The sequence below is a fragment of the Bos indicus genome, chromosome 3 (genome assembly GCF_029378745.1).
Source record: "Bos indicus isolate NIAB-ARS_2022 breed Sahiwal x Tharparkar chromosome 3, NIAB-ARS_B.indTharparkar_mat_pri_1.0, whole genome shotgun sequence".
NCBI classification, from domain to species: domain Eukaryota; kingdom Metazoa; phylum Chordata; class Mammalia; order Artiodactyla; family Bovidae; genus Bos; species Bos indicus.
In genome coordinates this window covers 85958283-85982694 of record NC_091762.1, presented here as the reverse complement: position 1 = coordinate 85982694, position 24412 = coordinate 85958283, and the positions used below count along the sequence as shown (strand labels likewise).

The window sequence follows — 24412 nt, the reverse complement described above, 5'->3', positions numbered from 1 at the left end:
TATGTTTATAGCAGCAGTATTCGTAATAGCCAAAACATGGAAACAAACTAGATGTCCATTGACAGAGGAATGGATAAAGATGTGGTAATATACATATACTATGGAATACTACTCAGACTTAAGAAAGAGTAAAATAATGCCATTTGCAACACATGGATATAAGTAGAAATTATCATAAGTGAAGTAAGTCAGGCAGAGAAAAACAAATACCATATTATATCACTTATATGTGGAATCTAAAATATGGCACAAATGAGCTTATCTACAAAACAGAAATAAACATAGAGGTCAGACTTATGGCTACTAGAGGGGAGGGGGTAAAGGAGGGAAGGACTGGGAGTGTGGGATTAGCAGATATAAACTATTATATATAGAAAGAATAAGCAACAAGAGCCTACAATATAGCACAGAGAACTGTATTTAACATCCTGTGATAAACCATTATGGAAAAGAACAGAAAAGAATGGAAAAGAAATTAAAAACATGTCTATATTATATAGCTGAGTCATTCTCTAGACAGCAAAGATTGGAGCAACATTATAAATCAACTATACTCCAATAAAAAAAAATTAAATAAAAGAAACTAAAGACAGTAGGGACTTTAACACATTTAAATGAAGAGCCAACTGACCAAGGAAAAGGAGAGGATATCATTGATGACATAAGATGAATCCTGACAAAATGAGATGGAATGTCACTGAGAAGACAGAGACAGAAATGAAACCTCAGGGTCAGGTAGCAGGAAAATGGGTGAGGATGTAGGCAAATTTTAACATTTGGTGACAGGAGACTGGCCAAATTGCTGACAGCTTAAATTTTCTCTTTGACATACAAGGTTTCCTGACTACCTGTTGGGTCTCAAAAAAGGAAATGTTGGGGTAGCAGGTCTGAATTTAAGGGAATATGGCTTGAAATAGCTGCTATAAAGATAGCCGATCAGACAAAGAAGGAAGGTTGGCTGGACACAACCGAGTGGTCACTCGAAGGCTGGAGACCACGGATTTTGTGGCACCAGTTGGAGAGGATGCATGCTCTGCAGTCCTCGTGGAGATACAAGGCAGGCAGACAGTTTCATCCAGGGCTGGAGACTTGTCAGATAGGATGTAGCTGGATGACAATAGAGTAAACTGGGAATGTTGGGGGAGTGTATATTTAATATATAGTTCTTCAATGAGAGAAGACATATAATATACAGTCCCTGATCTTAAGAAATTTAATTTCATTTGGCTATCCAAAAATATAGGAGTAATAAAGTTAACAACTGATATAAACATGTTTCTAGAAGTCAGGATAGTGGTTACCTTTGCAGGGAGGTATAAAGTCCAGAAGGGAACCTCAGGGGTGTTTCTAGGAATGTGGTACCAATTCATTTCTTGATCTGGATGTCTGTTGCAAGCATATTTCATGTTTGTGAAAATTCAGTGAGTGAGTGGTATACTTATGATGTGTACTTTATGTATTATATAGGTATATTTCTACAAAGTGTTAAAAGAAATTGGCATAAGATTTACATAAATAATATGAAATATACCTAAGTGAAGTGAAGTAAAAGTCACTCAGTTGTGCCCAACTCTTTGCGACGCCATGGACTATACAGTCCATGGAATTCTCTAGGCTAGAATCCTGGAGTGGGAAGCCTTTCCCTTCTCCAGGGGATCTTCCCAACCCAGGGATCGAACCCAGGTCTCCCTCATTGCAGGCGGATTCTTAACCAGCTGAGCCACAGGGGAAGACCACAAGAAGTATACCTAATTGGTATATAAATAAATGTCAATAGAATGCTACAAAGAATCAGTGCTATTTGAAGTTCTTAAGAAAAATAAGTAATTATACTTTGCAGGGGTTTCAAAAATAATAGTATTACTGAGTAAGTATATGACAGCCACATTATAGCCATTTACAAACATTCATTTATTTAATCTTTAGATCAGCCCTATAGGTAGGTGCTCATATTATTCTCATTTTAGGATGAAAAATTTAGGTTCAGAGGGTTTATATCATTGTCTAATTCTACCTGGCTTTGCAATGGTACAGCCAGGATTTAAATCTAAATCTTCCTGGTTGCATCTTGATTGTTCCAGGTGCCAGTAGAGTCAGGAAAAAAAGTCTGTGGAAATTAGGGAATATATGAGAAACAGAAATTAGAGAAGGCACCAAGCAGGAAGTGCAGGATTTAAAAGCAAAAATGGTAATGGGGCAAACAGTTAACTCTTCTGGATGAAGGCAAGGACAGTTAAATCATTTTTGCTTTCATGACCTTTAAAATCCTTTTGTGGGCAGTCTTAGGATAAAATTGCCTGAGAACTATGAAATATAACTGCCTGTCTGTTAAAACAGCCATAGTGTATGTAAAAGTAAAAATAATCTGTTAAATCTGTTTAAAGTAAAAGCTGCTTTAAAAAAACAACAACATGCATAACACTTTCAATTTATCATGAAAAAGACTCCCCAGCTGAGAAATGGCATGTGTCTGCTGTTAGCACAATTTGTCAACACGCGTTGGTTGATATGTTGTTCACAAACCCACAGTTCTTTATTCTAGGCTTGTGTGCTATCTACCTGCACTGTTGAAAATAGAAATTTGCCATTTCAGAAAAAGGGAAAAACAATGCCATCAATACTATCTTGGAAACAAGACACAGCTAGCTTCCTCATATGTACTTCTAACCTCAGCTGCTGCTCTCAGGGGTGCTGTGAAGAGTTTAGTGTCATCTGGGAACTACAGCAATTAGGGAGAATGACAGTATGGCTGGATGATAAATAAATGAGGAGAAAATTGTCCAATTGTTCCCTTTCACGTTGGGCTCTTCCTACAAACCAGTCTTTTATTAGAGCTCAGAGTCTCAGGATTAGACTTTAGTGCTACCCTCTATTAGAGTTCAGACTCTCAGGATTAGAAAGAAACATGGCAAGGGTATCTAGCAGCATCCTCTGCCCAAAGCAATGTACAGATCCCACACTGGCCCCACCTCCCTGCAACCCCATCTCACCAGATCTCACATTTGATTTGGATTACACCCCTGCTGAGAACATCAAATCGCAAATGGAGGACCCAGGGGGCTCAGCAAAAAGGTCACCAGATGCCACGTTAAAGGTCTGCCAGCCTTGGCAGAGACTCAGTGCTGCCAGTTTCCAACTGAGTACCATCTAACAGGCCTCCAGCCCTCTGGAGGAGACAGCCCAGAGTATGCCAACATAGTGAATGGGGATCTAATTTCAGTAAATGAAAGCATGTTCTTATTTGGAAGTAATAACAGATAATCGTCACAACCAGACTTTTCTCTTTTAAAAAGACAACAACAAAATAAAAAATAAAATGCGACGGGAGGGGAGTGCAGCTGAAAATCTCACTAAACTCCATGGGGAAGCTGAAATGTAAAGCTAGTGCTAACTTAGAAGATGTTGTTGTAATGGAGTATGAGGGTTTTTTGACTCTTTAACACCATGGAGCCATCCATATATTATCATCATTGATGTTTAGTCTTCAGAAAGATTTTTAAAGTACATTAATTCCCAACCTATGCCCAAATCCTTTCTTCATCATTTAATTATGCTAGCTAACATGCCCTAAATTCTTATTTCATGTGTCAACCACTGTGTATAAATTCATATACATTTTTCATGTTTTACTAATAATCTTGAAAGGCAGGTGTTATGATCGTCATTGCACAGATGTGAAAACAAATCACCAGAGAAGTTAAGTAAATTGCTCATTGATAAACTGATAATAGGTAGAGATCTAGAAATCAGACCTGGGTCTGCATGCCTCCAAAGTGTATACTCCTTCCTTCACATCTCTCCTCAATTTCACACCCATAATAAATAAACTGGCTACTGCTAAACAACAGAATGTTGATTCTCTTTTAAAATGTTAATAAAAAACAGCACATATAAAAGTACCTAGTCCATCTTCCAACCTAAGCATCGAGTCCCTTTCAGAACACCTAAGTAGCCATCCTTCAGCTTTGATTTGTACCTTTCCAGGAACGAGAGGTTCATCACTCCCAAAGTTATTTATAAAGTATCCCATTCATAGCACTGAGCCACATTCTGACATCAATGAAAATAACTGAACTGTATTTTTCATGGCATTTACTCTATACTGATTTATGGAATAAAAATAGTGTCTCAAATTGGGGTCATTTTGGCTGCAAAATTAGTAGCCAGTTCAATCACCAATTATTCTTTGGTATGATTTACTTTTTTTTTTTAACCTCTTTTTCTTTTCTTTTTTAAATTGAAGTATAATTGACTTACAATGTGATATTAGTTTCTGACATTGTGAATGCTCAGTTGACCAGTTGTGTCTGACTCTTTGTGACCCCATGGACGGTAGCCACCAGGCTCCTCTGTCCATGGAATTTTCCCAGCAAGAATACTGGAGTGGTTGCCATTTCCTCCTCCAGGGCATCTTCCTGACCCAGGGATCAAGCCAATGTCTCTTGCATCTCCTGCATTGGCAGACAGACTCTTTACCACTGTAGTAATTTATTATCATTATAAAACTTACTCCATATAAAACTATTATAAAATGTTGGCTATATGTCCTGTGCTGTACATTTTATACATACTTCATACCTATCAGTTTGTACCTCTTAGTGCCCTTTACCTATTTGCTCCTCCTGCAACCCTTCTGCCCTTCGGCAACCACTAGTGTGTTCTTTGTACCTGTGAGTCCTTTATGTCTTGCTATATTTGTTCATTTGTTTCACTCTTTAGCTTCCACATATAAGTGAAAACATACAGTATTTGTTTTTCTCTGACTTATTTCACTAAGCATAATATCCTCCAGTTCTATCCATGCTGTCACAAATGGTAAAATTTCATTCTTTTCTGCAGCTAAGTAATATTCCATTGCCTATATACCACATCTTCTTTATCCATTCATCTGTTGATGGACACTTAAGTTGCTTTCATTTCTCAGTTAATGTAAACAATGCTACTATAAACATTGGAATACACATATATTTTCAAATAGTGTTTTCATTTTCTTTGGATAAATTAACTCATAGAGATGATATCCCAATATACCTACTCTTCTGAAACCTTCTTTTTACACTTAATCCAATTCTACAGCATTAGACATATTTATGCCATGAAGGTTTTCTTCTGTTTTGTTTTTTAGCTCTACATTACTACATTCTTTGGGTTGCAGTGAGAATCTAACCCACTCACTGTCTTTAGACTGTGTTGTCTTCACAGATCTCATAGTTAGGTGGAGAAAGCAGACATTTAAACAAAGTTATGATATAAAATGATAATTAAAAATATAGAGTATGTAAAAGAGATAATCACAGAGGGCTGTCAAACTGAATCTGCTTAAGAGGAATAGAAATGAATCCATGAAGGAAGTTATTTTTATGAGAGAAGCTGAAAGAAGGGCTTGTTCTTAGAGAAAAAGACAGTGATTGAACTTCAGACCACCTGTAGGGTGCTGGATAATAAGACAGAAACTTGGGTCACTCTGAGCTTATTAAATCATAATTTCTGAAAGCTGGACAAGAAAATTCTTATCAAACATCACTGATGATTCTTATTTTTATTATATTTTATTTTTTACCTTTACAATATTGTATTCGTTTTGCCATATATTTGAATCAGTTCTAATGAGGTGGATGAAACTGGAGCCTATTATACAGAGTGAAGTAAGCCAGAAAGAAAAACACCAATACAGTATACTAACGCATATATATGAAATTTAGAAAGATGGTAACAATAACCCTGTATATGAGATAGAAACATCACTGATGATTCTTATGTACACTAAAGTTTGATAAACAATGGCATAGAAAATGAAAAAGGAAAGTCTTTTCCATAGTTGTGAAAAATATACACATAATTTCAGGCAATGTTTAAGGATGCGAGCTATATGTCCAAGAGACCTGGTTTTGAGTCCTAGCCCCAAACATAACTTGTGTGACTTCTGGTAAGTTATTTCACATCTCTGATTTTCAGTTTCTCATCTGTGAGATTAGGAAAATAATACTTATTAAGATACGATGTATTGAATATTTAGCACTGAACCTAGTTCCCAGTTAGCCCAAGACAAATGGTAAGTTTTAGTCCTAAATCAAAGTGCTATCTCCTTTATCAACACCTTTCTAATTCCGGGTACAGAAGGGATGAACTTTCCTTTGGATCCCCAAACTTTTTTTGTTGATAGGTAAAACTAAAGTTCATAGGATCAACATTTCATAGTTCACAGGAACCGAGGAATACTACTTAAATGGATAAAAAGAGAGAGTTAATGTAATCTCTCCAGCTGCCTTGTTTATTTACTAATAATTGTAAATACAAGTTATAGAAGTCACCTACCTTTAAAAACAGATTAATTTGTATTTAAAATCTCTGATAACGCACAATTCTTTGGAATCATTTTCCTTAATTTTACAAAAACAAAAAAAACCCCAACACCTACAACATTGTTCTATCAAAATGTCCTCAGGTGACTTATTCCTAGGAGCTGTGCAAACTATGTTGTTTTAAAATCTTTGTGTTGACAGTTTCAACTGTTTGTTGTTGTTCAGTCGCTAAGTCATGCCTGACTCTTTGTGACGCCATGGACTGCAGCATGTCAGGCTTCCCTGTCCTTCACTATCTCCCAGAGTTTCTCAGATTCATGTCCACTGAGTTGGAGATGCTATCTAACCATCTCATCTTCTGCCACCCTCTTCTCCAGAATCAGGGTCTTTTCCAATGAGTTGGTTCTTTGCATCAGGTGGCTAAAGTGTTGGAGCTTCAGTATTAGTCCTTCCAATGAACATTCAGGGTTGATTTCCTTTAGGATTGACTGGTTTGATCTCCTTGCTATCCAAGGGACTTTCAAGTGTCTTCACCACAATTTGAAGGCATCAGTTCTTCAGTGCTCAGCCTTCTCTATGGTCCTGTTCTTATATCCATACATGACTACTGGAAAAACCATAGCTTTGATTATACAGATCTTTGCTGGCAAAGGGATGTCTTTGCTCTTTAACATGCTGTCTATAGGCTTGAAATTTAAAGTCCTTTGCACTTGTATTCTTACATTTCTAAACAAGATGACTGTGAAACTGCCCGGCCTCTATATCAATTATCTCTGTGCTTTAAGGCACAGTTCTGAGGCAGGGCTTCTATCCACCCTCAGAGGATGAAGTGCAAACCATTCTCCTTTCTGCAAATACCTTCTGGAGACATCCACAGGGTCTATGGGAACAAGGAGCAATAATGATTAATATGTGATTTTGTTTAATTATGTTGAACTAAACAGGGGTATGTAAAAAGACCATGTATTTGAAAACTGCACTTTAGGAAAGGAGGGGAAGGTGAATAGGCAGAGCACCAGATTTTTAGGGCAATAGTACTCTGTATGATACTATAACGATGAACACGTCATTATACATTTGTGCAAACCCATAGAATATACAACACCAAAAGTGAAATTTAAGGTAAGCCACGGAATTTTTGTGATTAAGATGTGGTAGTGTAGGTTCATGAATTGTAACAAATGCGCCACTCTGGTAAGGGATGTTGATAATGGGGAAAGCTACATGTGTGTGAGGGCAGGAGATATATGGGATATCTCTGCATCTTCCTTTCAATTTTGTCATGAACTTTAAACTGCTCTGGAAAATAAAGTTCAAAAAGAAGTATTACATTAACACAAATCTGTGCTTTCTCAAAATTATAAGTAGTTACACTATACGCAGTAAGATATATATGTACACGTACACACACGAGCTTAAGTTTTGTTTTACTCTCAAACCAAACTGTGGTTATACAATTTTGTGATCTTTTAAAATCTGCTCCAGTTGACAATATCACATGGATACCTTATCCATCAATGTTTATATCTCCACAAGAACATTTGAAGTATCTAGATAGTTTTTCATTGTATGGATATACATGAGTTTATTTAACTCATCCTATATTATTTGAGAATGTTTACTGTTTCCAGGTTTTTACTAGTTTAAATATTGCTTATCTGCTGGACGTTTTCCTCTGCTCCTACTTCCTTGCCTCCTCTTCCACTCCGAGAAGCTGACTGCTATGGACTGATTAGCCGGTCAGCTCTCATGTCCTCTGATTCTGACTGGTTTGGCCCTGGCTCTCCTGGGAGAGATGGCTCTCCCTGTAAGAGTGCTTCAAACTACTTGTGTCTCTTGCTAGAAGGTCACTATTTTTCTCTAGCTCAAGAATGTTGTTCCCTCCTCATTAACATTCCCCTCTTTCCATCTTGGCTTCCTGGTGGCTCAGTGGCAAAGAATCTGCCTGCCAATGCAGGAGATGTGGGTTCCATCCTTGGGTCAGGAAGATTCCCTGAGGAGGAAATGGCAGTCTACCCCAGTATTCTTGCCTAGAAAATTCCATGGACAGAGGAGCGTAGTAGGCTATGGGGCTGCAAAAGTCTGACATAACTGAGAGCACTTGCTTCCCATCTCTGCAGACCCATGGTTGTGATAACCTTGCAGCTGCTAGCCCATGATTCCTGTGCCCTGTCTTGCAACTCTCTTACTCTTGTAACCAAATCCTCCTTGAATTATCTTAATTTATATAATCTGTTTCCTACTGGACACAGACTAGTATATATCTTGATGTTTGATATCAAACCATTACATCCACCAATAATTGTTTCCACAGAATTGATTCTTAGAAGAAGACTTTATGCCACAGAAATACACTTTTAAAGCTTTTGATAAGTATACTTAAAAACGGAGCAGCATATGAGTACTCTTTTTCCTAAACCCTTGTCAACCCTGGATATTTCCATTATAAAAAGATCAGTTTGATTGGTAGAAAATAATATTTCATTGTTGTTTAAATTTCTTTTATTACCACTCAGGTTAATTCCCCACCCCAGTCCCTCAACCATACATATATCTAATGTTCTTTCTTTTCTTCTTTTATGACTTGCCAATTTTTTAAACTGGGCAGCTCATATTTTTCCTATTGATTTGTAAGAGCTCTTTATACATAAGAGGAATAATTTTTTCCTGTCATATATATTTTAAATAGCATTTTGTTTTTGCCTTTTACTACTTATCATATTTTTGGAAATGTAGAATTTTAAATGGTAAAGTACCAACCTTTACTGCACAGTCTCAAGATTTAAGATCAATGGCCACCTATTTTTTATAACATTGATATGACATTCACTCACACAAAGCCATATACTCTTATTTAAAGATCTATGCCTATGTTTTGGGCTGGAGGCATATGTCCAAAACAATATCTCATGCTTCTTTATACTTCTCATAGTGCTAGAATAATGATAATAACTTAAAACCTATTGTAGGAGATTAATTAAAAAAAAAAAAAAACACAGCGGAAAGGTCATAGGAGAAGTATGATTTTAGCATATTATTTTATTTCTTTGAACTTGTGAAAATAAAAGCAATAGTTTGTTCTCTGATATTGTTCTGTTTTAGGGAGAGACTGAGTTCATGGAGAGTAAGGTAATATGTAGATTATATAGAATGAAATGCAATAAACAAAGATAAGATATTACAAGTAGTTATTACTTTTTAAAAATAGGATGAGTAGGTATGTGAATTTTTAAATCACAAAGTTTATCCAGGTTTTATATAGGGAATATAATTGATTATTGCTACTGTTAGGTAGTTAGAATAGGAAACAGGAGTCCAAAATGGCAGTGGCTAAAAGACGAGGAAGGGAAAAGCCAGTGAAAATAGAACAAAGGAAGGCCCGAGGACCGGAGTGAGGACCTCAGGTAGAACAAACAGCACTCCTGGCTAGCCCAATTTACATAGGGCAGGGCCGGGGGGAGGAAAAGACATATAAAACGAGGAGCCAAAGGGCCAGGTTTCTCTCTCTCTTCTGCGTGCTCACATGCTCCCCCACTTTCTTCTCTTCGCATCTTTGGGTTGGCATGCCCGCACACCTCGAGGATGGATTTTCCTTCTATTTTCTAAATAAAATAGAGCTGTAACATGGAGCTGTAACACTGATCTGTCTAAAAGCTATAACACAGTCTGTTTGATACCTGAGAGCTATAACACGGTCTGTCCAAGACCCAAGAGCTGTGGTGTGCCGAGGGCTTTAATGTCCATCACTTCAAATCTTTGTTATGATGAGAATACACTCGCCTGACACTACCATTTCCTGCCTGGATTACCATAATGACTCCCTAAGTGGTCTCTCTCATTTTAATATTCCTGTCTCTTCTAGTTTATCCTCCAAATAGCAGCCAGAACCATTATTTAGAAAGTGTAAATTTGATTGTGTCCTCCACTGCTCTCAATTTTCCATGTCTTCCCATTGTACACAGAACAAATCCAGTTTCTAACGTGGACCACGTGGCCCATGATCTGAGTCCTGCAGGCCTCCCTGACCTCATTTCCTCCCCTTCTTCACTACCTCCACCCGCACTGACTTCCTTGCTCCTCTTTAAGCATGCCAAAAGGCTTTTCATTGCCTGTCCCTGCTGCCCAGAATGATGTCTTCAGCTATTTGCTGAAGTAGAACTGTGTAGAACTGTGGAGGCTAGCAGATAATGATGAACACCTGTGGTGTTGCTGGGTACAGACTGGATCTCATGGGTGAAAAATCAGCAGCTATATGATTGCCCTGATCTCTGAGAGCTGTGTTCCTGGAAAGTGATGTGGTACTTTTTTTTGAGGCAGGCAAAAGGTGGCCGTGTACCAAAAAAGATCTACGTGGGCTCCAGGTGCTGCTCATCTTAGGTGCTATTTGTAGCAGTTGTTGGGAAAGAGAAATATCTGGAGAACCTGGGGCCCATGGGAAGCTGCAGCCTCTTCTTCTAGGGCAGGAGAAGGAAGAAGAAACTATGAGTTTTATGGAAGATTGAAATATGGAAAGCCTCATGCACTGGGACAAAGCTATGCCAGTCTTAGCCAGCTCACTGCTAGCTAACCATGGATAAATCTCATTGGATAATTCCCACTCATCTTTACATAGTTAAGTGTCACTTGCTTAGAGAGGCCTTCTGAGAGCACCCCTGTGACTTCATATACCCTCTGGGCCTACTGTATTTTCCCTCATTGCGCTATCTTCATTTGAATGCTTACTGTTATATGTTTGTTGTGTGTCTTCTGTCACTAGAATTTTGGGTACTCTGCTGGGTCCCCAAGGCTAGGCACTCAGCAGATACTCAATTAATATTTGTTAATTGAAAAGATGCTGATTCCATACATACATTACTTTCTAAAACTATTAATACTTTAAAAGATTTCAAGAAACTCAGAAATACTGGCCTTCCCCGGTGATCCAGTGGTTAGGAGTCTATCTGCCAATATAGGGATCACAGGTTAGATCCCTCGTCCTGGAAGATTCCTTATGTCCTGGGGCAACTGAACCCATTTGCTACAACTACTGAAGCCCGCACACCCTAGAGCATGTGCTCTTCAACAAAAGAAGTCACCTCAATGAGAAAGCCATGCATCATAGGGAATAGCTCCTGCTCACCTCAACTAGGAAGCCCATGCACAGCAGCAAAGAGCAGCCAAAATAAATAACTCATTAAAAAAAAGAAACTCAAAATATTGTATTAATATGAAGGACTTTGAGGGATTAAAAAATGACAGAATATGGGCTCCAGGAGAGTCATGTGGAAAAACATCAGAATTTTGTATTTATTGACTCTAAATATCAATATATGTGATACACAGTTGCAAGTATTTATTGCTTCCCTCAGAGCTCAGTCAGTAAAGAATCTGCCTGCAATGCAGGAGATCCAAGTTCAATTCCTGGGTCAGGAAGATCCCATGGAGAAGGAAATGGCAACCCGCTCTCGTATTCTTGCCTGGAGAATCCCATGGACAGAGGAGCCTGGCAGGCTACAGTCCATGGGGTCTCAAGAGTCAAATATGACTTAGTGACTAAACCACCCATAAAGGAGTCAGCTTCCCCTGTGCTTAACAATTCTATACCAACAGCAGTGTAACTATGGAATAAAATGCTCTGGGTCACTGATTCTTGGCACTGGAAGGAACTATAGAGGCCAACTGTATTCATTGGAAGCATCTCTACTCACAGGAGTTTCTTGAAAGGAACTCAATTCCTGTTTTATTTAACAACTCAATTCCCAGGTTCTATAAATGTTCCCCTAGGCCAAACCTCACACCCTGGAGATTCCATAATGCTACCCTTTTAGTGCCTGCACCTTCAGTGTGCCAGGATGAAGCACAGTATCCCCTGGTGACAGATCTAGTTCTGAGTATGATGCCCACCCCCTCACCCCCACATTCCTCTATCTGGACACCTTTGGTTCATGCTGAGCTTATTAAACACAAGTGTACTGGGGGAGCCTTCCATTTTATCTTCCACTCTACTTCTGGTCATCAAATATATGTGGGTTTTCCCCAAACCAAGCAATTCTTTGACATTACTTGAGTGTCCTACAATTCCATTCTGACACTATCTACCTGAAATTGGCAAAGACCCCACAGGTTAAGGTCTCAGTCACACAAGACTGCCCTACTTCCTTCAGGTGTCAGGCACAAGTCCAGGCTGTTACCTGTATCTCTGACAGGCTAGCTATAAATCAGAGTTCCCACAATTTCCTTCTCAGGCTTGATTAATTTACAAGAGTGTCTCACCGAACTTAGGCAAACCATTTACTCATTAGATGATGTTGTTGTTCAGCTGCTAAGTTGTGTCCAACTCTTTGCAATTTCATGGACTGCAACACCCAGGCTTCCCTGTCTTTGACTATTTCCCGGATAGTTTGCTCAAACTCATGTCCATTGAGTCAGTGATGCCATCCTCTGTTGTCCTCTTCTCCTCCTGTTCTCGATCTTTCCCAGCATTGTTTTTTTGTTTTTTTTTTTCAGTGAGTTTGCTCTTTGCATCAGGTGGCCAAAGTATTGGAGCTTCAGCTTCAGCATAAGTTCCTCCAATGAATATTTAGGGTTGATTTCCTTTAGGATGGATTGTTTTGATCTCCTTGCTATCCAGGGGATTCTCAAGAGTCTTCTCCAGTACCGCAATTTGAAACTATCAGTTCTTCAGCTCTCAGTCTTCTTTATGGTCCGATTCTCACATTCACGTATGACTACTGGATAAACCATAGGTTTGACTATATGGACCTCTGTTGGCAAAGTGATGTCTCTGCTTTTTAATACACTGTCTAGATTTGTTACAGCTTTTCTTCCAAGGAGTAAGCATCTTTTAATTATGTGGCTGGAGTCACTAGTTTACTGTTAAAGAATACAACTAAGTGACAGCCAGATGGAAGAGATGCAGAGAGCAAAGTATGTGGGAAAGAGAATGGAACTCCCATGGCTTCTGCAGACATAACACCTCCCAGCACATAGGTGTGTTTAGCAGCCCAGAAGCTCTCTGAACCCCATACTTTTGGGATTTTTAGGAAGTTTCAACATGTAGTTGGGATAAATCTTTCACTCAGCACCCAGCTTCTCTTCCCTTTGGGAGGATAGGGAGCAAGTTTGGGCTGAAAGTTTCTAAGCTTTTAGTCAATGTGTGGTCTTTCTGGTCACAACCTCCATCCTGAAGCCATCCAGGAGCCCACCAAGTGTATCCTCATTAGAACAAAAGACACCTGATCACTCAGGAAATTCTAAGGACTTTACAAGTTTTGTGTCAGGAAACAGAATCAAAGACCAAATAGTAAAACAAATGATACTTCTAGTGTTCTTATCTCATAGAAAATTGAGAGAGTTTTAGGAGCTTCCATGCCAGGAACTGGGTGGGATCAGAGACCAGTATGTATTCTTTCTTTAAGAAAATTATCATTATTTTTGGTCATGCCACAAGGCTTGCGGCATCTTAGTTCCCCAACCACAGATTGAACCCAGGCCGCTGGCATTGAAAGAATGGAGTCCTGACCACTGGACAACCAGGGAATTCCCAGAGCCCAGCATATATTCTATTACTTTGTAGCAAGTAAATCCCAAGCATTTATTGTATATAATTATGTATGTGTGCCCTCATCTAGAGACTTTGTGTATATTTCTGTAGATGTCATCTTGTTGGTTTGAGCTCATTTTCCTGCTATATTTTCCAAGCATTCTACTATTTACCTGCTTACTGAAGTGATTTATCTGTCTTCCTTTAGTTGAGGATTAAAAAATGTTGACTAATAACTGAGTCACACACAAATCCTGCCAACCTCTCCACCTCCAGAACATTGTGTTTAAATCCATTGTTCAATCACTACCAGGTTGGTTTGTCATCTATCTTAATACTATCCAGTCTAGAACTCTCTACCTATTTCAAAACTTTGTGAGAAACGTGTTCCTAGTAACTCACTGAAATCAACAAAGACTATGCTTTATGACTCCCTTCATTTGCACCACAGTAACTTCATCAATAAAGAGAATGGGGCCAGTTTGGCATGTTCTGTTCTTGGTCAAAATGGACTAACTCTCAGTGGTGAAGGCCTTTGTGTTTTGTAGTCACATCTAATATATTTAATTCTTTGGCCTGTGATTTTGCCAGGGATTGTCTATAAGCTTCAAGTTCCATGATTTCACTACCAATGTTTATCTCTTTTAAGAAAATGAGAATATTTGTCTCCTATCATCTGGCGTATTTTCTCCTGGATCAGCTGTCCCATTAATCATCAGGGTTCCATAGTAACAACTTCATGCTATTTTAGCAACATGTGCCTTTAGATATAGATTTAAAGCACTCAGTATTGTCTTTCTGGGCTCCCCAGTTGGTGCTAGTGGTAAAGAATCCTCCTGCATTGCAGGAGCTACAAGAGACTCGGGTTAGGTCCCTGGGTTGGGAAGATATCCTGTAGTAGGAAATGGCAACCCACTCCAGTATTCTTGCCTGGAGAATCCCACGGACAGAGGAGCCTGGCAGGCTACAGTACATGGGGTCGCAAGAGTTGGACATGACTTAGCGACTAAACCACCATTGTATTCTAACTCATTAAGCTTTCAATATGTACAAGACTTTACACTCAGTACTGAGGGTAAGGTTGTGCACACAGAATTTACAGTTAAATGGGGGACACATAAATGCATAGAAAATTGTCATTGAGCACGGCGATCCCTAAGGATGCTATGGGGGTCACGGGAGAGGGAAGCAGGCAAATCCAGGGCTGGTGGTGGTGACACCTGATTAGATTTGCATTTTAAAAAAGATTGTTGTTCAGTTGCTAAATCGTGTCCAACTCTTTGGAACTCCATGGACTACAGCATGCCAGATTTCCCTGTCCTTCACTATCTCCCGGAATTTACTCAAACTCATGTCCATTGAGTCGGTGATGCCATCCAACCATCTCATCCTCTGTCACCCCCTTTTCCTCCTGCCCTCAGTCTTTTGCAGCATCAGGATCTTTTCAATGAGTTGGCTCTTCGCATCACGTGGCTAAAGTTTTGGTGCTTCAGCTTCAGCATCAGTCCTTCTGATGAATATTCAGGCTTGATTTCCTTGGTTTGATCTCCTTTCAATCCAAGGGACTCTATGTGGTTGCTAGCCATACTTAAGAACTAGTCTTCTCGATCTGTAATTCAATCTGTAATGATGCAAAGGCCTCACCTGGGAATTGACAACAAAGCAGATTCTGACTCAATATGTCTGGAAAGGGGCCTGAGAGTCTGCATTTCTAGCAAGCTCTCAGGTGAGGTTGATGCTGATGGTCCATAGACTACACTTTGAAGAGCATGGATCCAGAGAATGAATCAGAGAATGAGATGAAAGGTGGGGATCAGGATTGGAAGGCTGGTGTAGGGGTCTATGAGGAAAATAATGATGCCACAAACTGAGGGACACTTAAACCTATATATTGATCTCCTTGATGAAAAATATGTGTTCTAAGTAGGCACTGATCATTTTCTGTTTATCTCCTGTTAATCACTGTACAGGCTAAACTAAAAAATGAGAGGAGTAAATTCCAGGCTTAGTTCTTAATAAGTGGCCTCACTTTAAGTTCACTGAGACCTCAGTTGTCTCACCTCATCTGTAAAATGGGACATTGGTTGTTATGGTTTAAGTTCTATCCCCTTACCCCAGTTCATATTTTTAAGTCCTAATTTCCAGCATCTCAGAATGTGATCTTATTTGGAAATAGGGTAACTGCAGAAGTAATTAGTTTAGATGAGGCCATGCTAGAATAGTAGAGCTGTCAGCCAACTGACTGGTGTCCTTATGAAAGGAGGAAACCTGTACACAGACACATATTATTTCTCCAATAAGGAGAGAGACTTGGAACAGCAGGATTCTTCCTGGGAGTGTCAGAATGAGCAAGGCTCTGCAGACACCTTGGCTTCAGCTGTCTAGTCCCCAGAAGTGAGAGGCAATACATTTCTGTTAGTCTAAGCCACCCGTTTTTGGTGTGGTCATACAGCGGTCCTAGAAAACTAACAGACTGATTTTGGTTTGTACTTTGAAGATCACATTTATGTCTGACATGCTATCCATCTTTCCACACAACCTGTAAGACATCTGAACTAAATGTGGTTACACATTTGTAAAGCAACTATACTCCAATAAAATTAATTCAAATAAATTAATAAATGTCATTACACAAGAAGATTTCTGTTTTTCCATCCAATATTAATTTGTAATTTTTCTTTTTAATCCAGACTTTTCTTTTAGAGATTTCTTTCTCTTTTGGCTTTTATTTATTTTTCTATGTAGATTTTTTTTACTAATAGGGTCAGTTGATTCAACTCAAAGAAAATACCATCTTGAGACCCGGGCTGAAGGGTGTAGATGTAGCATGATTTAAATGTTTTTTAGAGACAGACTCTGGAATGTGCAAAGCATGCTTGTGGTGGGTCTGTCCTTACCTCGGCAACGAGAAGCCTCTTGAGAGTTATTTACTTTTGAACCATACAAGAATATTTTAGGAAAGCTTGTTAACTGGCCTATGTCATTCCAGCAACAGTAACATCAAATCCATAGAAACAAACAACAAAACTTATCTTAATATTAAAAAATAACAATTATCTTATTGTCTGTCACAGAAGAAACAGAACTGTGTTTTTTATTTCCCAATTAATGTAACTGATGTACTGTACTCTTATTTCCAGAATCTAAAATTTAAAGAATAAAGAGAAATAAGGGCACCTTCTTATAAGAAAGATGGAATTTTTCTCTAATTTAAAAGGAAAAGGACCCTTCCTCTCCTCACCACCCGATTAGGAACACATTAGACTCTGATACCATTGGAAAAAGGAAGGAGTTGGGCATGTTGGGGTTAAACAAACAACCTCAAAGAGGAATGGAATTAGTAGATTAACAATGTCTTCCAGGTAGAAGGAGAATTGAGCAAAGCATTCCTAGTGATCTTATTTACTTTTCTGGATAATGACGAATTTGTCAAGATCTTGAAGTAATTACTTACTCATCAGTGTCTCAGTTTCTTCATCTACAAAATGGAGATAAACTGGCATAGAATATAAAAGGGATGGCAAGTGTTTCATAGAAAGATATTTGATTTTTTAATTAATGTCATATCTATGGAAACATTTGCTTCAATAATAATAGCAGATCCATTTATTAAGCATGTGGAATATGATTTCCCTGTAGCTCAAACAGTAAAGAATCTGCCTGTGATACAGGAGACCTGGGTTCTATCCCTGGGTTGGGAAATTCCTCTGGAGAAGGGAATGGCAATCCACTCCAGTATTCTTGCCTGGAGAATTCCATGGACAGAGGAGCCTGATGGGCTACAGTCCATGGGGTCACAAATAGTTGGACACAACTGAGCAACTGACACACACACTATATATACTTCTAGGCACTGGAAAGATGTTTTGCATACTTTTCTCATTTTTTTTTCTCATAACAACCCTACTAGGTAGATGAGCTTTATCTTCAGTTGATAGCTGTAGAATCTGAGGCTTGAGATGTTAACTCACTTTTTCAATGTCAAAAGGCTAGAAAGGCACTGAGGCAGGATTCAAACTCACATCTCTTAAGTCTGTAAGGATTCCAAATACATGACTCCTGCTGCAAAGCTCACTTCCTGTGCCATGGCAGACATTACTAGTTGACTACAGTACTGACTTTGACACGACTGAAGCAACTTAGCAGCAGCAGCAGCAGCACAGTAGTCACTTTGGAATCTCTTGGGGCCCTCACTTTACAATCTCTTAGTACTGATGGTAGGGAGGTAAAGCCCATTTCCTCTCTAAAGCCCATACTCCATAACGGTAGTCCTAATAGTCTCATCTTCAGGGATTCTGACTTAATAGGTCTTGAACCCCACATCTTTATTTTTAAGGATTCTCCAGGTGATGATAAGGATTCTCCACCTGATGATAGCCAGGTTTGGTGTCCACTGCTTTCTGAACCTATGTTCATTGAGGCTAGATCTTACAGTTTGTCTATTTGTTTGGTCTGTGGGTTTCTGAAAGAGAAGAAAGAGCTAAGGAAATGATTTTAGGAGGGAAAGGCACTTATTGACTACTATTTATGGAATGTCTACTAGAAGAAAGGCAGGTCTAGTATCGTCTTTTTCTTATGTGAACTATCAAAACTCCACAAGGAAGAATTGGTCAAAAAATGAGTGAATTTTAGAGATATGTGAGTGTCCCCCTTCAAATGTGACTGTGATGAGTTTGGAGGAAGAAAGCCCTCTTAGTTATGTTCTTAGAAGCCCCTGCTTACAGGAGTATGGAATTCAAGCAAAAGTAAGTGAAACTCTTAAATTTATGATTAATTACTAATCCCACTCCTTTAATTCATAACAAATTGACTAACAACCTTCCTCCCTCCCTCTCCCCACCCCCAAAAAATTACTACATGTGGTAGATTACAAACTTGATAAGGAGAAGCAGCAATGGCCCATTAATATGTATAAATGGCTCAATGCTTATATTTCCCATCTATCTGGAAAATCAGCTCAAGTAATTAAAGAGCATGGGGAAAGAGCATCTTTGTAAGATGAAAAATTCAGGTAAACACTGTGCATAGAAGTTATCAACACTATTTTACTTTTACGGTTGCATCTTAATGACTTAATTTTCCACAGAGAGCATTTTTAAAATGTAAATTTCTAGATTAAGAAAAGCCTAAACTTCATTATCACCCAAGCAAAACATATTTTTCAAAGAGTAAACTTACATTTTTGGCTTCTCCACAAGGTATCGAAAGTGTTTACTTCCAATGATTTTTACCATCATCTCAGGCATCGCATTTGATCCACGGGGAGTCTTCCAAACTGAAGACATAATTCTCCAAACCTCTTCAAGTCCTTGGGGGTGGAAAATAAATAAAACTATTCCTCTGGGTTTTCCACTAGGCAACTGTAACATCCTTGTCAATAATAACAACAATAATAATAGCGAGGCCAAGTCTATTACCTATATTATAATCTCACTTAATCGTTCCAAAAAAAGCATGAGAAAGATATTCTTAATTACTATTATCATTCTTGTCTCACAGTTGAGGGAACAGGCATAATGTAGCTAAGTAACTTTTCCAATATCACATAACAGTAATTAGCAGAATTGGAAATCCCATCTAAGAGGTTTGCAAAACTGGTTGACTGAGCCATTCGGTGATTGTCTTCCTATTCTACAAGTCACCAGATGGGTTCTAATGAGGTCAGAGAGGAAAGTAGGGCTTTACAAGGACATGTGAGGAACTCAAATTCAGTTCTGATGCTCAGTATCTCCATTTATGAAACCAGAAGAATTCCAGTGCTGCTCTCTGGATTTAGTAACAATCCAATGACATCATGCATCTGAAGGAGCAATGTGCATAGAAAAGAGGGATTTTTTGCTGATCTGATTTTTCTACAATGCAGTGAATCTAAAATTGAGACCCTCCACTAATATTCACTGGGAGTTTAATCAGGTCTGCTGCCAGGGCAAACAGAAGTTCTATAAACCTGGTCCCAGACTAACCATTCCCTGTTAGAGCCTCTTAGAAATGGAAAGATCTTTAGAAATAATTTCTTTTTTTTAAATGAAGGTTTTTAAACATTAAATTTTGTATTTAATTTGGGGTATAGATAATTAACAGTGTGATAGTTTCGGGTGAACAGCTGAGGGACTCAACCATACATACACATGTATCCATTCTCCCCACAATTCCCCTCCCATCCAGGCTGCCACGCAACAGAGAATAGCCTCCAAAGGCTCTCTTTACAGATTGGGAAACCAAGGCCCAGAGAGGGTGTTAATTGACCAAGGTCACACGGTGATTGACGGCAGGCCTGGCTCCAGTACTTCGGTCTGATAGCTAAAGCAGGGTTCTTCCCAAGACCCCAGTTTCACTTAGTGTGTGGTCAGCAATTGGATCTGCTTTGCGAGGTTAGCCCCCCAGATAGATTCTTTGAATCTGTCTGGAAGCTTCAAGGACCAGAAGTGATTGTGGAGTCCCCTCCACCCAGGAGCTGCGTGTCACTCATGAGTCCTTTCCCCGGGGCGCTGAGACCCGGCTGCCTTACCGCTCCGGAGGCTCAGGGGTGCGCCTTCAGTGCTTGTCCCCAGGATTAAGACCTGCGGAGGCCTGTGGGGACCAAGGTGGGGCGGGGGCGCCCCCTCAGGAGTCTGGCCAATCACAGGCCCCGCTGCCGGGCGGAGGCAGCTCCCGCCCCAGGTAGTTAAGGACGCAGAGGGCTGTTGCTGGGCGGGGACCAGAGCTTCTACCTGCCTGAGGCTGTGTGTTCCCAGGGTGTGGCTGTTGACTGGCGAACAGTTTGGATATTCTTTTCAAATCTGAGCTTCCTTCTTGAAGTCCATCTCTTTCACCTGTGCGGTCGCGTCTATCCTGCTCTTTCCCTTAAGCTTCATTTCCCTTTATGAGGTGTGCATACAGCCAAAAATCTTCCTCTTGTCTCTTTAAGTCCAAGCTCCTTCATTGTCTGGCTAAATCCCTTCTTTTTCCTGAGGTTCAGTGTCAAATAACTGCAAAATGGGGGGAAAGTACTAAAAGGGACATAAATGTAAGTTGGTGATTCAATTAAATAAGAATATTTTTAAAAACTAATTTGTAGTCATAATTTGCCACATTCCTCATTTGAGACAGATGACTATTACCTTATACGGTTTTTGTTCAGCTGCCTCATCGTGTCCAACTCTTCGAGACCCGATGGACTGCAGTACACCAGGCCTCTGTCCCTCACCATCTCCCAGAGTTTGCCCAAGTTCATGTTCATTGCATCGGTGATGCTGTCCCACTGTCTCATCCTTGATCGCCCTCTTCTTCTGCCTTGAATCTGCCTTGAATCAAGCTCTTTTCCAGTGAGTAAGCTGTTCACATCAAGTGATGAAATTCTTGGATTCAGCTTCAGCATCAATACTTTTAATGAGTAGTCAGGGTTGATTTCCTTTAAGACTGACTGGTTTGATCTCCTTGCTGTCCAAGGGACTCTTCTCAAGAATCTTCTCCAGCACCACAATTTAAAAGTGTCAATTCTTCTGGTGCTCTGCCTTCTTTATGGTCCAGCTCTCACAACAGTACATGACCACTGGAAAGACCAAGTGCTGTGGTTAGTTGCTCAGTCGTGTCCGACTCTTTGCGACTCCAACTGCAGCCCACCAGGTTCCTCTGTCCATGGGGATCTCCAGGCAGGAATACTGGAGTGGGTTGCCATGCCCTCCTCCAGGGGATCTTCTCAACCCAAGGATAGAACCCAGGTCTCCTGTGTTGCAGGCAGATTCTTTACTGTCTGAGCCACCTGAGAAGTCCAATAGCCTTGACTATATGGATCTTTGTTGGCAAAGTGATGTCTTTGTTTTTTTAACACACTGTCTTGGTTTGTCATAGCTTTCCTGCCAAGAAACAATCGTCTTCTAATTTCATGGTTGCAGTTATCATCCGAAGTGATTTTAAAGCACAAGAAGAGGAAATCTATCACTGCTTCCACCTTTTCCCCTTCTACATGCCATGAAGTGATGGGATCAGATGCCATGATATTAGTTTTATATATATATATATATATATATATATATATATATATTAGTTTCAAGCCAGCTTTTTCACTCTCCTTCACCCTCATCAAGAGGTGCTTTAGTTCCTTTTAGTAACATTATAATTTAGCAATTACCAATAAAGTTTTTTTTTTTTTCTGTCTTAAAGATTAAGACTACAAGGCTTGAGATATCTAGAAATTACCCAAGACCCCACAGAGGCAATTGATGGAGGCAAGATTTGAATATAAACCTACATATTCCAAGATTTCTAGGCATTTTTAATTATGTTAAAAGCCTTCAACAAATGTGGATAAAGGCTCTTCAAATTGACTACAGAATGATGTTATTTTCATCAGAAGCAGCAGCAGCCCCAGCATGCACACCCCCTGCCCCCTCCCCTCTGGCTATATTGTGTTTTGTGCTTGACTGTATCAGCTATTGGCACATGCTGCCAGAGATGGATGATACACTGGTCTCCCTTTTAGGGCTCACTCTCTAGTGGGCAAGACATATAGGCATGTTCTATTATGTACAAAGTGCCAGGCGAGTAGAGGAGAAGGGGAAGCTCCCTTCCCACTTGTCCAATCCAGCCTTCACATGGTCACCAGATCAGTCTTCCCAAGGCACAACTCTAGTCCAGTGTCTCAAAGGGCTCCCATCAGCCATGGAGACGGCCCATGGTTTCAGAGTCTTCTAAGCCCTGGAAGTCTTCTAGTTGTAGCTTGCTGTCCCACGACTTCTCTCAGATTCTCTAACCTCCATCAGACCTTGTGTACTCACTGGCCTGAATCTGCCTTTCATTTCTCTGCCTCTGGGACTTTGTTCATTCTCTTCCCTCTGTCTCAGGTCAGTTCAGTTCAGCTCAGTTCAGTTGCTCAGTTGTGTCCAACTCTTTGCAACCCCATGGACTGCAGCACACCAGGCCTCCCTGTCCATCACCAACTCCCAGAGCTTGCTCAAACTCATGTCCATCAAGTTGGTGATGCCATCCAACCATCTCATCCTCTGTCATCCCCTGCTCCTCCTGCCTTCAATCTTTCCCAGCATCAGGGTCTTTTTCAACGAGTCAGTTCTTTGCACCAGGACCAAAGTGTTGGAGCTTCAGCTTCAGCACAGTCCTTCCAATGAATATTCAGGACTGATTTCCTTTAGGATTGACTGGTTGGGTCTCCTTGCAGTCCAAGGGACTCTCAAGAGTCTTCTCCAACATCACAGTTAAAAGGCATCAATTGTTTGGCACTTAGCTTTCTCTATGGTCTAACTCTCACATCCATACATGATTAATGGAAAAACCATAGCTTTGACTAGACAGACCTTTGTCAGCAAAGTAATGTCTCTGATTTTCAATATGCTGTCTAGGTTGGTCATAGATTTTCTTCCAAAGAGCATATTTTAATTTCTTGGCTTCAGTCACCATCTGAAGTGATTTTGGACCCCAAGAAAATAATGTCTGTCCCTGTTTCCATTGTTTCCCCATCTATTTGCCGTGAAGTAATGGGAACAGATGCTATGATCTTCATTTTTTTGAATGTTGAATTTTAAGCCACCTTTTTTACTCTCCTCTTTCACTTTTGTCAAGAGGCTCCTTAGTTCCTCTTCCATTTCTGCCGTAAGGGTGGTATCATCTGCATTTCTGAGGTTATTGATATTTCTCCCGGCAATCTTGAGTCCAGATTGTGCTTCAGCCAACCCGGCATTTTGCATGATGTACTCTGCATATAAGTTAAATAAGCAGGGTGACAATATACAACCTTCATGTACTCCTTTCCCAATTTGGAACCAGTCCATTTTTCCATGTCCAGTTCTAACTGTTACTACTTGACCTGCATACAGATTTACCAAGAGGCAGGTCAGGTGGTCTGGTATTCCTGTCTCTTTAAGAATTTTCCACAGTTTTTTGTGACCCACATAGTCAAAGGCTTTGACGTAATCAGTAAAGCAGAAATAGATGTTTTTCTGGAACTCTTTTGCTTTTTCTATGATCCAGCAGATGTTGGACATTTGATATGTGGTTCCTCTGCTTTTTCTAAATCCATCTTGAACATCTGGAAGTTCTCATTCCACATACTGTGGAAGCCTGGCTTGAAGAGTTTTGAGCGTTACTTTGCTAACGTGTGAGATGAGTGCAATTGTGCGGTAGTTTGAGCTTTCTTTGGCATTGCCTTTCTTTGGGACTGGAAAGAAAACTGACATTTTCCAGTCCTGTGGCCACTGCTGAGTTTTCCAAATGTGCTGGCATATTGAGTGCAATACTTTCACAGCATCATCTTTGAGGATTTGAAATAGCTCAACTGGAATTCCAGCACCTCCACTAGCTTTGTTCATAGTGATACTTCCTAAGGCCCATTTGACTTTGCATTCCAGGGTGTCAGGTTCTAGGTGAGTGATCACACCATCATGGTTATCTGGGTCATGAAGATCTTTTTTGTATAGTTCTTCTGTGTATTCTTGCCACCTCTTCTTAATATCTTCTGCTTCTGTCAGGTCCATACCATTTTGGTCCTTTATCGAGCCCATCTTTGCATGAAATGTTCTCTTGGTATCTCTAATTTTCTTGAAGAGATCTCTGGCCTTTCCCATTCTATTGTTTTCCTCTTTTCTTTGCATTGGTC

General features: G+C 39.8%; 1 protein-coding gene across 4 annotated transcripts in view; it reads right to left on the bottom strand.

The window, feature by feature from the left end:
• C3H1orf87 (chromosome 3 C1orf87 homolog) overlaps positions 1 to 20446 on the bottom strand; it is an 83223-nt gene extending 62777 nt beyond the window's left edge. For all 4 annotated transcript variants that reach the window (XM_070786447.1, XM_019957357.2, XM_019957358.2 and 1 more), the window contains exons 1-2: positions 20333 to 20446; positions 19003 to 19132 (exon numbers count right to left, since the gene is read on the bottom strand). In XM_070786447.1, the coding sequence (XP_070642548.1) occupies positions 19003 to 19109 (107 nt within the window). In that variant the 5' untranslated portion in view covers positions 19110 to 19132; positions 20333 to 20446. The remainder of the gene's footprint in view (positions 1 to 19002; positions 19133 to 20332) is intronic.
• Between the last annotated feature and the right edge of the window lie 3966 nt (positions 20447 to 24412).